At 41.9% G+C, this 13,816-nt stretch overlaps 1 protein-coding gene across 3 annotated transcripts in view; it reads right to left on the bottom strand.

Annotated features, from left to right (window-relative positions):
• Positions 1–13,816, bottom strand: part of LOC133358965 (neogenin-like) — an 85,629-nt gene that overhangs the window by 13,321 nt on the left and 58,492 nt on the right. For 2 of the 3 annotated variants that reach the window (XM_061577342.1, XM_061577341.1), the window contains 2 exons: positions 11,577–11,669; positions 2,142–2,282 (listed from right to left, as the gene is read on the bottom strand). In XM_061577342.1, the coding sequence (XP_061433326.1) occupies positions 2,142–2,282; positions 11,577–11,669 (234 nt within the window). The remainder of the gene's footprint in view (positions 1–2,141; positions 2,283–11,576; positions 11,670–13,816) is intronic. The other variant, XM_061577343.1, reaches the window with a different exon arrangement.

The following is a 13,816-nucleotide window of genomic DNA, read 5'->3' on the forward strand; positions in this document are numbered from 1 at the left end:
GATAAGAACTATGACCATTGTGCACATGTCAAGGAAAAAATACAGACTGGCAGAAGCATATCTCCTCATGAATAAAGAGGAGTTCCAGATCTGGCCCAGTATTATGAAGCTCTGGGAAAAGCTCTTGGACCAGGACATTCCCCAAAACGAGTGGATTCACATCTGGCAGGCTCCGGCTGCAGGCCCTAGGTCACTATCATAGACGCTTATTACATTAAACTTCCTATACGGGACCTACATGACTCATGAAAGGAGGGTCAAATTCACCGATTCTTCGCTAGACTGTCTTAGATGCCCACTAGGCACGGTTCAGACCTACTCACACGTCACCTTAGTCATAAACTCAAGGTAAAACAATGGGAATATGAGGCTAGATGGTCCCCGAGGCTGCTAAACCCTGCGTGAGTATGCATGCCGTCAGAGGCCATGTGAAAGGGATGGACTCCTGACATATCACTCCTCCAGGGGATTTACTATAATGACAAACTCACTTGGCACGTGAAGGTTATTTTATTTTTAGGTTCTATTTGGGTACATTCCAACCCCCCCCCCCCCGCCCCTCTCTCATCTTCTCTAAAAATATAATTTTCCCGAATCGTTGCACCTACGCGAGTTGGGCAGTGAGAGCCCAGCCACCTTTCCCAGTCCCTACCCCGAGGGCACCTGGCCTCGAGTTTGTCGCTCGCGAGCTGTCTGTACTCGGCCTCCCCATCGTCTGTACTCGGTATTGGCCTCTTGTTTAATAATAAAACTAGATTTGACGTTTTCGTGACTGCAAGGATCCATACTCGTTGGTTCTTTCGGTAAAGTCACGTAAGTGAAAAAATAAATAAATCACGACGTTTCGATTGCAACACAAGCAATCATCATCAGGTTTAACAACCACAGCACTTCAGTAAAAAATGTCCTTGCTGTGGTTGTCACACCTGATGATGATTGCTTGTTTTGCAATCAAAACGTCGTGATTTTTTTTTTCACCTACGTGACTTTACCGAAAGAACCAAAGAAGAATAATAAAACTATTTATTTATGTGCAATTGGCTCAAAATAATTTATGTTACTATGTTTTACAGTATGCATGAGAGAGTAAGTAATGGAGTGAAAACTTTGCTGTACACCTGAATATTCGCAGGTTTTATAATACAGATTTTGTGTATTCAAAACACATTCACGGTAGTGCTATCTGAAATTTGCGGGGTTGTATATTAAATATCCTCAACCATAGCAAGCTAAAAGAGGCATAGATTGTGAAAGTTGCCCACTCGACGCTTTCCCTCTCAGTCTGCCTTTGTCTGCCACACAGTTTACATGTGAGCGCAATTACATTTTTTGAAAAATTACTCACTCCGTAATTGCCATTGATTTATTTGAAATTTTAAATGTTTACGTTCATCATTAAAGGTAAGTTAAATAACACGATAATACTATACAATATATGTATTCATTCATATATACATACAGTTCTGTGTATACACATTAATGCCCCTAACTATATTTTCCTAAAGCTTTAAGTATTAATATTCGTGAATTACATTTTCATGCCATTCTCAAGGCTCATATCCTTGCGAATATTAAGGGTGTATCGTATATTTAGCAATTGGTAACCAAAGTAATTTTTTGTAGACAAACTGTTTAAAAACCAGAGACAATTTGAAACACTGATGAATGTTGGGCATATACTTCTGAAACTGCAGTTCATGAATAATCGAGAAGTTAATTATAGGTAAAGCATGTGTGGGCCTCTACAAAATGTTTATGGTCAGCGGTAAAAGTTGTGCATGAATAATATTGCTGGATAAGGTCAGGATCACACCACATTGCCACAGTAATGAGCAAGGTATCCACATGCCAACATTTGGAACAATGTACCTATTTTGCAATTTGTCTGACTAATTTTCAGTTGTCCAATCCCATTTGTAAACATGAACCAACCTTAAAAGATATTAAATTGAACTAATATCGGACTTAACAAGGAAAATGAACACACTGATTCGTATATAAAAAAACTGAAGACCCTCACTTTGTTAAATATTAGCAAAAGTACAGTCTGGACTGCAGTGACACTGACATTAAAACATTTTAAAATTAAACTCTGCTCAATCTTGCTGGGGGTATTCGAGCCATTGAAAGGCAATACCCACCGGCAGCAGTAATGGTGCCGATGCCCCGCTGGCCAGTATAGGTCAGGTCGAGATGTCCAAGCACTTGGGGACTCCCAGGGGAGGGCAGAATGCAGTTTGAGAGGTGATGAGTGTGATCCATGGTGTGATGGCAAGGGGCAGCTGTAAAAATTGTGTCAAATTCAAATGATATTAAAACAAAGCAACAGAAAACCAAAGTTAAATGAGAATAAATAGAAGTTAGCAATGTGCCATTGTCATTTTTTAATAAAAGCTTGCGTTTAAAAAAAATCACAAATACACATTTACAGTGTAAATGTGAATTTATGAACGATATTTTAAGTTTTACACTTCACTGATATGAACGGCCTGGGATATTCAAAGGAACTTGATATTCAAACAAGTGTGAAATTATGATTTTTGTTTACGTTTATTTGTGTTTAATTAACAAAGTCGTTGCATTATGTGTTATATAATGACCATAAGTGTTCATGTATAATTAAGTTTTAAACAGAATATAATCATTTATAAATGGTCATAACTTATAAATATGTAATACTCGTTGTATCATTGATAACTATTACCTTAACATGAAGCGCAATGTTCAAGTCATAGTCATTTGTGTTGATCTTTACAAAAGTAACTTTTTACTTTACCGAAAGAAAGAGTATGGATCATTGGAGTCACGAAAACTTCAAATCTAGAATTAACTTTAAAAAGATCAGTATTATCACTTTTAACTTTAAGGGGTATCATAATTTTGTTGCAAATTTTCAGGAGCAAAATAATTGTTTGCGTACGTTAACAATGTAAAGAGTTATTATTTTGAAGTAACTTAAACAACACAGCTTGGTTTACCTTAAAGTGGCAAGTCACCATTAGCCATCTTCTATTCATTTCTAGGTGAATGTCTCCCCACAACTACACCATCTCTGGTAGTTACTTGATGATACAATCCATCTTACTGCACATGAGATAAATGCGTTGCACCAACGTGCTCTTGTTCACTTTATATTTCATGAGTTCCTATAGTTCCATAATTGTCTACAACAAGTGGCCTAGGTATATGTACTTGTAGTAACCTACCTGCCATAAGCCAAGGTGTTGTTCTTCTGAGAAAAAAAACCTTCCATGGACAGAAGACTTGTAGAACTTAATTCATAAACAATTCCCAGCCTTTTAGATGTGTGGAGCCGCAGATATCAAAGCTCCCCTCTCCTCAATACTGCGCATTGATATGCTAATTCTGGCAGTTATGGGCCACACCTAACATTCACTTGGTAATTATGACCTTTATGCTGCTGTGTGCCATTGTCTATCTATGTCTCTCTGCATCTATATATCAGTTGCTGTTTGAGCCGTCATTTTGCCAAGGTTACACAGAGGTTTGTCAACACAGTCACTCCGCGGTGGAGGCCTGATTATTCGTTTTCCCTGACAAGCGAAGCCCAAAGTGGATCAAACAATGGCGACCCCAGCAGAAGGGAAAAGATGGCTGAGTTCAGATTCTGGACACAACCACCCCCGCTGGGAGAATGGGTCAGCCTCCTTCATAAAGTAGTGGGCTGTCACCATAGGGTGGATGGGGTAATGGGGGACAAGTGATGTCATTGGAACTGGCCAATTCCAGAAGGTGCCTCCTGCTCCGTGGAATTCAGAAAGTTAGGGCTCAGTCGGCAGAACCCAGGAAGGTTAAGGCATGGTGGACCGCGGGGCAGTCTGGAAAACATGGTTCTGGCGAGACCACGTGTGTGGCGATCAGGAACACGCTGTGTTCCATGAAAACATACACCGTTTGAGTTCCAGTGTTGCGATGGTGAGCTCACAAGTCAAGCCCGAAGTGAGCGATTAAAGGTTAAACATTCTGCATCATCTTTGTCTCTTTATCATGGTTTGTGTGCTGTGTGAATACGGCTGCCGTGTAGTGGTGGTTGTGAATGGTAGTTGTATGCTGTGTGTGTACGATTGAGTAGTGGTGATAGGTAAGTCATTCTATGAGTGGCCTTGGCTGGAACGAGAAGCCCAAAGTTTAAAAAAACCCTCCCTGTTGCCAGCACGGCGTACACAAGGCTGTCCACTCTGGAGTTATCGTAGAGTGCGATTGATGTCAACGTCCAATTTTAGACTACGATAGGGCTACCGTCGGGGTTGGCAATACCAAGTAATATGTTCCACGAGTAGGGTAGTTCCCTCTCTCAGATAAGACTAAACACAATACATCTCGATAGCAGCACTCACTACACTCGGTGCTTGAACAGGGGAAGAAGAGTGGGAATGAAGACAATTTTCTTTGTTACCTACGAATAGCCTGAGTGGCGGCCATAGCAGGGTACATCTCGTTAAACAGCAGCTGGGAGAAGGTTGCCAGAGAAGATATTACTCGAAATAACCTCAACGAACAGTGAACTCCTCACAGTGTGCGAACCATTGCCCCACACGCACTCAGTAATTAATCCTGGGTAGGCAGAGTCGGGGTGAGGGAAGAGCACCCTGGAATAACCCACCCACATAGATCGATACAACCGCCATCTGTCACCAAGTGGCGTTGACGTCACCACGGCGCTTATGCCAGGCTATATGCACTTTAAGGCCATGAGAAGTGTTGAACGTCCGTTGGCAAGAGGTCATGGGACAGACCCAGGTGTCATGGGTGCACCACCTGTGGCGCCTACTGTGCAAAATTGTTGTGTTTTAGCCACCCGGCGCTCCGCTTGATGTTGTGAGCGTCGCTCCTCTGTCCTTTGTTGTTGCTGGAGGGCGACTGCCTCCAACTGCCCATTAGCATCCTTCACTAGCCTCCTCCATAGAGGCCAATATTGACACCGCTGGTACCAGTCATTGGCAGGTCCACTCAGCTCCACATCCTCTCGTGCCACATTATTCAAACCCTTCTCTAGCCCGTACCATGCCCGTTTAGCCCCCTCTATCCAGCCGAACAAAAGTTGTTTGGGCATGCAGTGGCTGGGCATGCAGGCTACATGACCAAAACAATGCAGACTTTCCCCCTGGAGGGGCTAACCAATGGGACTGTGTCCAGATCTTTCAAAGATTTGTGAGCTCCTCACACAATCCAGTCTGGTTAAACCCAGGATTTATTGCAGGCAGGCCAGCCTGAATGTTTATAACCGGGGTAGATGTTCATTAGGGGGGTCCACGTTTCGCAAGCATCAAAAAGAGAGTGCATGACCGTGGCTGAAAAGACCCAAAGCTTCATGTGGAGTGAGGGACCAGATAGCTTCCATACAGCGTTACACAGCGGATGAAAAGACAATGCCGCTCGACCGATTCAGAGTGAGACATCTGCTGTCAAACCGGAGCTGGTCATAAGCACACTGCCCAGGTCTAGAAACTTCTCCACTCTCTCCACAACTGCCCTGCCAATAGGGAGTTGAGGGGGTGGAGTATTTTATTATACAAAATACCCAGGCAGGTGCTTAGTTTTGGGAGGTTGATGGTAAGGCCCCACCTCATAGTAGATCTAGAAACATAAGGATATATACATATTTAAATGCACAGGTAGATCGTATACATAGAGGCACACACAGCACCTGACAGGGAGTGTTGGCAATCAGGGGAGAGGGTGAACTGTATGAGGCAGATGGGGAAGAAAACCCCTGTGTGATGTGTTGAGGTGCAAAATGTTTCCCGTGCATGCAACCATGAGCCAATGTGGTATGCCACAGCACTTGGGGGGGAAAGAAGGGCACCCCCAAGTGGTGCTACTCTGGGGGCGAGCACGGCTCGAAGCCACTTCTCTACCCCCAGCTACCCAGCATGCCTCACTGCAGGGCCAGATGGGGAGTCGGCCGAACCCTCGGGTGTGGCCTGAGCTGGGGGGGGGGGGGGGGGCTCCCGCTCGTGTTTGGGGGCAGCCATCGCCCATCGCCCCCTGACCACATGGCTAGTGGAAAGGGGTATTCCGCAACATATGGGATAGAGATACAGATGAGTTTGAGGCATGCCGAGGGCAGCCCCGTCAAGTCAGTGGCCAGGCCTATCGGCTGGGCAGAAAGACGTATTACGCGTCCTCAGTGGACTAGCGACAATGGTGTGTGAGGAACGGACAGAGATGGGGGTTATCTCAGGACAACTATCTCATATCTACCACAACAATTCCAATAACTATAACAGCAGCTGCAGCTATATTCTTTAATTTTTATATTTCTATAAATTCTACATCATCTCCAAAAACAAACTATGTTACTCGTCTCCATATTTGATGATTACTTCAACAATTACAACAACTACCACATTTACACCTGTTTACAACTTCTTTGAACCTATCTACGTGACTTTACTGAAAGACCCAAAGAATATGTTTACAACTACTACAGTGAAGAGAACTTCAACAACAAAAACTATTACTATAGCTACCATTACTTCGATATCTTGCACTTGTCATTGACATTGTTAATCGCTGTTGAGGATTGTTATCTTTGCATTGATTGGTTTCTTATACTCTTTGGTTCTTTCGGTAAAGTCACGTAGGTAGAAAAATAATAGATCATGTTTATGTACTCAGCCTCTGCCCTGCGGAACTTACGACCTTTGGATTTTTGTTTCACAATGTTCATAGCTACACCGTATCTACAATGCTAATGGGATTCTCCAAAACCACATTACTTACACCGTGGTTCTGGCCATGGTGTGGTCTGTAATTCCAGAACAGTTGGGGCTCTTAGTACCGATTGGTCCCGTCGTCGGTGCAGCAAAATCAGATCCCGCGATGTCAATGCTGTCTGCCTTCTTTGCCCACGAAGCTCCTGATTTCTAGTTGTCAACGTGGAGGTCCAGTAGACACTGAGGTATCTCTCAATCACCAGCAATCCATATACATCCTTCTGCTCTATTGGCTTGTATGCATGTTGAACTTCTTTCACACCGTATGTAGCCAACCGTGCTAATCGAAGGCTTGACCGGCAAAGAGCATAGTCCTTCACATACCCCTGGATTCTGATACCCACCCCCATCTACCACCTCGCAGAAGGTGCTTGTCATCTAAAAATCAAATTCCTGTCACACCTATATGATCTCAACCAGTATCCACCTCCATTAAACTAGCCCCCTAGAATAACAGGTCCTTGAAAAACAAATTTGGCAGTCCTCATTAGATATCACTCGTTATATACGCTTCAATTCCTCCATGTTATCATTTTATGGAATGCGCTCATTCTGTGGGTCGAGGAGGCGGTGTTGCGGTTATTGCCAAGTAAAGTTTTTTGTAACAAGGATGACATCTCTATTTTACCAACATAAACCATTTTATTCCTCATTTGAATACATTGAACTTGAACTACTTTCAATAGAGCTAAAATTGTCTGTGGTTTATCATCCTCCTAAGTCAATTTCCAAATTTCTATCAGATTTTTCAGACTTAGTGTCACATATTAGCATGTCCTCTGCATCAGGTATCCGGATCTGCCATGGCTTGTGCAGATGCAGTTTAGGGTAGACCACAAGGTGTTTGTTTATTAATTATTTTGAACTCCATTCAGCTCTCCAAGCTTCACTGGGGTTGAACTCACATTGTTTAAGGTGTAGCCCATTGGTCCTGATGAATTGGAAGGCAACTGTTTCCTATTTTCGCAGAACTTTCTAGAGGGTTGCAGCATTGCAGCGGATGGGTGGGGGACCGGTGTGTGACACCACGGGCAACCAGGTTGTTGGGGTCGACTCGAGGGTTCCAGTGATACACCGCATTGCAGCGCTCAGTTGGACATCAATAAGATGAGTGTGACTTCTTCTGGTCCATGCTGGTGGACAGGACTCGGCTCCAGAGTACACACAAGCAATCGTTGATGTCCGTAGCACTGGTGCTGATGCTCTCCAGCTTGTGCTTGCCAGTTTCTGGACCAAGTTGATCCTTGATAATTGTTTTTTTAAATCCTTTATATTAAGTTCGCTTGCTTGCTTAGGACCGTGCAAATCTTTCGGTCGTTTTTTAACCCACTTCCCGTGATCCAATCGAGCTGACATTTTGCACACATACTCGTTGTGCGTGACAATTAATGTTCGTGGAAATTTTTTCCCAAAATTGTACACTTTTTAGGACAAAAATAATATACTTAATTACCAATTGCTTAATGGTGCAATGCAATCATCTGACCCATAGGTGGCAGCCATCTCAAGCCAGAGGACGAGAGGACTCTAGCCGCCACGCATATAAATGATTTATAGTGAAAAACTTTGTTTTTACGGGTTATACTTATTTATCCTTCTATCTGCCAGATAGAAGGGTAAAAAAAACAATTATCATATTTTTACTGGCAAATGAGGTTCCCATAAAGTTGATCCTTGTTTTGGTCTTGGCAGCTACCTTGTTCAAGTGGTCATAGAAGGTTAGCGTACAATCCAACTTCACTCCCAGATAGGTTGGAATGGGGTCGTGTTGCACAGTGTTGCTGCAGGAGGTCACTTTCAGAGTGTGCTTGCATCGCCTATTATCAAGACGAAATGCAGTGACTGTTGTTTTGTGGGAATTTCTAGAAATATTCCCCCATGGTGTTTAGGTCTTGGATCTCCCTTCACTAGTTAATTAAAGGGCAACAACTTTGATCATTTATGACCTGAAAAAAAAACTTCCAAATAAATCCTTTACCATCCTCATTTGTGGCTTGTACAACTACACTTGTTCCACACATAACCCAAATTATAAAATCAATAATTTGTATCTAAAGTTGTCCCAATTGAACTGAATATGGTTACAGATACCCTGATTCTGAAAGAAAAACCTCACTTGATTTGAATAATCTAACAAATCTTCGTCCTATTTATAATCTACCGTTGATTTCTAAGATTCCTGAACTTATCATGGTCAACCATTTAACTAACCTTCTTTTAAAACATAATTTTTATGATCCACTGCATCTGGTTTTTGGGCACATCATTCAACTGAAACTCCTCTTTTATGAGTTCTGAATGATCTTCTTTCTGCCACATGTGATCACTATATTCGAGCGCCTACACAGCCATGTGGGTGTCTCTGATGCTCTTCTTGCTTGGGTCTCTTTCTTATCTTTCCGATCGGCATTTCTTTCTTTCTATGGAGTTCCCAAGGCTCTATTCGTGGTCCTCTACTGCTCCTTACATACCTTCTCACTGCGATATCCGATTGGCTCGCATCTAATTTTCTCCTGATTAATATCAAGAAAATCGATCAATTAAAATTGGTACGACAAACGAGTAATTTATTTAACTCTGAATTGATTATTGTCAAGGAAGTATGCGGTCTTGGTGTCATTTTGGATTCAGATCTGTCATTTTCTCTTCACATCTTTCTTCTAATTTAAAGCTTTCGTGACTGCAGGGATTCATATTCTTGGTTCTTTCGGTAAAGTCACGTAGAAGTGAAATAATAAAATAATGAAAATATAAAACAATAAAATTCTCACGACGTTTCGACTGCAACACAAGCAAACACATGATGATTGCTTGTGTTGCAGTGGAAACGTCGTGAAATTTTTTTGTTTACATATATTTTTAGTATTATTTTATTATTTCCCTTCTACGTGACTTTATCGAAAGAACCAAGAATGTCTCTATTCTATGTAAAACTACTTTCTTTCATACTCCATAGGATATCCCGGGTTCATAGCTAATTCACTCAAGCTGTTTCTGAAACACTAATTCATGCCTTCATAACCTCCAGGCTGGATTAGTGCAATTATATTTTATATAGTCTTCCAAATTCTCATATTCAACAGATTCAGCAGGTCCACAATGCTGCTGCAAGGGTGCTAACTCGCACTCGGAAATGAGAACATTTCACCCCCATTATATTCCCTTCATTGCACTGATGGTGTACAACATTTTGAATGGACTTGCCCTGGCCTATATATATATCCCTTCATTGCCAGATCGAGTGCCAAACAGCAACACCTCCGATGTTCCTGTATGGAGCTGCTCATTCAGCCTAAAATTAAATGCAAGACAGTGGGTGGGCGTGCATTCGCATCTGCAGCTCCCATGGTGTGAAATGCACTCCCGCTCCACTTGTCAACTTTAAAGTCCTTTCCACTATTTAAGTCCCTTTAAAAAACCCTTTTGAATGACTGTGGCCTTTAATTGAGTTGAGTTAATCTTGGTTTGGGTGTGCAATTCTTTTTGCGAACAGAAATATAGAAATGTATTTGCCATTCTCTTGTACAGCATTGTGAGATGTAGTTTCGCATGAACGACACTGTATGAAATATAATTATTATTTGAACGAGTACGCTTAACTCTAATGGCGTTTGTCGGTGAACTTGATGTCCTCATACCTTCATTTACTTCGTTTCATTTGGCAACCCGAGGTGGTAAACCCTGGTCCAAGATTTACTGGGACAGGAGTCGTTAAGCAGGATTGTGGCCAACATATAATACGTGGTGATCCTCGGTTATGGTTTTGCAACTATTTTATCCAACATAATTTAAATAATTACCATATAAAGAATGAAATTTATTGCCTTGCGCTCTGAACAGCGTTTTCTGTGACTCGTAATATCCTGATTCTTGGTTATTGTGCTGCGATTACTGTGTATGAATCGAATCTGCATATTCACCATTGCTTTCTTTCATTTCTCTCTGAACTGTGTTTTCAGATGACTATGAGTGAAGTATTTAGCCAAAGTAAGCATTCATATTCACAAACACATTTATTTATGAAGTTCAATTTAATTGGAAGGGACTAATATTTGAATAAATGTTAAGAGTTTCTGGCAAATTTCTTGACAGGCCTCTGTCAGCAACATGACTGCGACTGACTTTGTTTTAGTTCGTGCTCAGACGTATTGCGGTCGAGGCATTTGAGTGTTTTATTTTAGCTACTCTGATAGCCAATGCCAACCCTCGTAGTCTACTGCTGCATTCTGGAGTTTTAAAACCTCTAATAATTATTGTATATAATGTTTTGTATCAAATGTGCATGACTTTATTTTTGTGCATTTTAAGCCAACATTGAGGTTGTTTTATGTCTGACACGAAATAAAATATTCGCACAACACGCACGGAAGCAAGATGCAGGCAAGGACCACTCTATGATAACAAGTTGTCTTGTAAGCGCAATAAACCTGGCATTGAGCAAGTAAATGGTGGACAAAAACCCCCTTCAATCAAGCAAAGAGTTTTTTTTTACCTTATTTTTGCGCTAAATGGCATGAGACCCATGGTGTGACATACAAAATAACACCCATTCATACAGAATTATACATGTAAACCTTTATGGTCATGAAACAAAAAGTCTATTGTCCACTATAAAGACTAACTTTGACGTTATCATTTAACGATCACTTTGATTTAGTGTTCATTTTATAATAAATCTTTTAGTATATCACAAAATATTGCACCAGAATTCAAGCCATTAAATAGCCCCACATTGACTACCGAATACTTTTTGAAAGAGGCTGTGATCATGACCCTGCTATTGGAGCATGGCAGTATGAATAAGAGGTGGTAGAATGGCAGTCGAGGAGAACTCACATTGCACGGACTGTTGGCTGTCAAGTGGAATCATGACGTTGGACCTCATAGACCGGCGGGACGACAGTGTGGCACAGTCTTCTCCCTCGTGCACTGCAGTACACAAACATGCCACTCGAGGTTAACCAGCATTCAGCCATCCAAGTTAATGTGTGCAGGTCAGTGAAAATTCACATTATACACATGTTTAATTTTATATACATGGAAGGATATGTGTACAGTAAAACATTCGTTCCGGAAACGTGTTTGTAATCCAAAGCACTCGTATATCAAAGCACTCGTATATCAGTTGTGATCACGTGACGCTCGGCAGACAAAGCGTATACACGTGCTGCTCGTATTGCAAGACCTCGCTCGTTTATCAAATTAATATTTATTAAAACATTTTGCTCGTCTTGAAAAACACTCGCAGACCAAGTTACTCGCAATCTAAGCTTTTACTGTATTCTCATCATCATCATCATCACAATCCATGGGCAGATAGCCCCCGAGGTGTCCACGGAACATTTTGTTATTTCTTTCCACTTTCCTCCGGGGCTTGTGCCAACATGCTCAAGTAGTGCCACATCGCTTTGGTACCTTGTGTCCTCAAGACATTCTCTGTTAGGCTTCCTCTCTTTCCTGTTCCTTCCATTTTTCTAAACCACACACTTTTAATTGCCATGTCGTTGTCCATCCTACATGTGTGTCCAAATACTGTAGTTGCAGTTTCCTTCTCATCACTGCCTGCATCAGGTCTTCTATGTGCAAACGTTGTTCTTACTTCTACGTTGGTCACTCTTTTGGGTCCAGTTTGGATACAGCATCCTGTAGCAATACATTTCGAATGCCAATATCTTATCTCTGTCAGTCTTTTTTAAAATCCTTTATATTAAGTTCGCTTGCTTGCTTGCGTGCTTGCTTGCTTGCTTACGACCGTGCAAATTTTTCGTTCGTTTTTTAACACACTTCCCGTGATCCAATCGAGCTGACATTTTCCACACAGACTCGTTGTGCGTGACAATTAATTTTCGTGAAAAAAAAATTCCAAAATGTTACACTGTTTAGGGAAAATTTAAATATTTAATTACCAATTGCTTAATGCTGGCAGACAATCATCTGACCCATAGGTGGCAGCCATCTCAAGCCAGAGGACGAGAGGACTCTAGCCGCCACGCATATTAAGGATTTAGAGTGAAAAACTTTGTTTTTACGGGTTAATTTTTTATGTCCAAGTCTCGCAGGCATACACAGCTGTACTGAACACGCATGTTATGAAGATGTTCAGTCTGGCCTTATAGCTGATTTGTTTGCTATTCCAGATGTTGTTGAATCCTGCCATTACTCCTTTTGTCTTTGCGAATCCTCGCTCTTATCCCTTTCGTGCAGTCGTCCCATGTCAGGAGACTTCCCAAGATATAACATTTCTTCACATTCACAATTTTGCTGATTTCTACGACTCCTCCTTTCTCAACATCCTCCCTTCCAAACACCGTCTTTGTATTTTCCAAGTTAATCCTCAGTCCTGCGTAATTTCCTGCCTTACTCAGCGTACGCAGACTTTCCTGCAGTACTACGCAGCTTTCTTCCATCAGATTTACGTCGTCTGCAAACGTCAGGTTATTTATTCGTTCTCCTTGCACAGATATCCCTGTGCCTTTGTCCTGAATGGCATCAATTACTCTTTGCAAGTATGTGACGAAGTTGGTTGGTGAAAGTGGATCTCAGTCTCGTACCGTTTGTTGATGCGAACCATTCTCCTATTTCCTGCCCAAGCTTGATTTTTGACTTTGACATTTCACCTATATCCTGCAGAATCTGCATCAGTCATTTCCCACCATTATCTCCCTAGTGGTGATGTTATCATATCACCGCAGGTACTCATTTGAGGCTATGTGAGGCCCAGGACAAGTTCAGATAATAGTCACTGGTGTTGCTATCACAGCACCACCGCTATACACATCATATACACATACACACAGATACAGACCCTCTGTCTATTTGTCCAATTATCTCTCTCTGTGTTTTTCTATCACTGCTTTTCTCCCGAAATGTGTCTGTGTTTGTGTTTTTCACGACCTATGTGGAATGGATGATGGCAGCCTTCACGCGATCCACTCTGTTAAGTGAGAAATCACGACGGATGCGATGAATGCGGCGACCGAACATCGATCGTCCATTTCCCAGTCTCCAGAGCAACAGCACAAGCCATGCCAATGGCCTTCTTCAGGGCCAAACAACATGCCAGATAACTTTGATGT

The sequence above is a fragment of the Lethenteron reissneri genome, chromosome 64 (assembly GCF_015708825.2).
Source record: "Lethenteron reissneri isolate LAM-NWPU_2019-01 chromosome 64, ASM1570882v1, whole genome shotgun sequence".
In the NCBI taxonomy this organism is placed as follows: Eukaryota; Metazoa; Chordata; class Hyperoartia; order Petromyzontiformes; family Petromyzontidae; genus Lethenteron; species Lethenteron reissneri.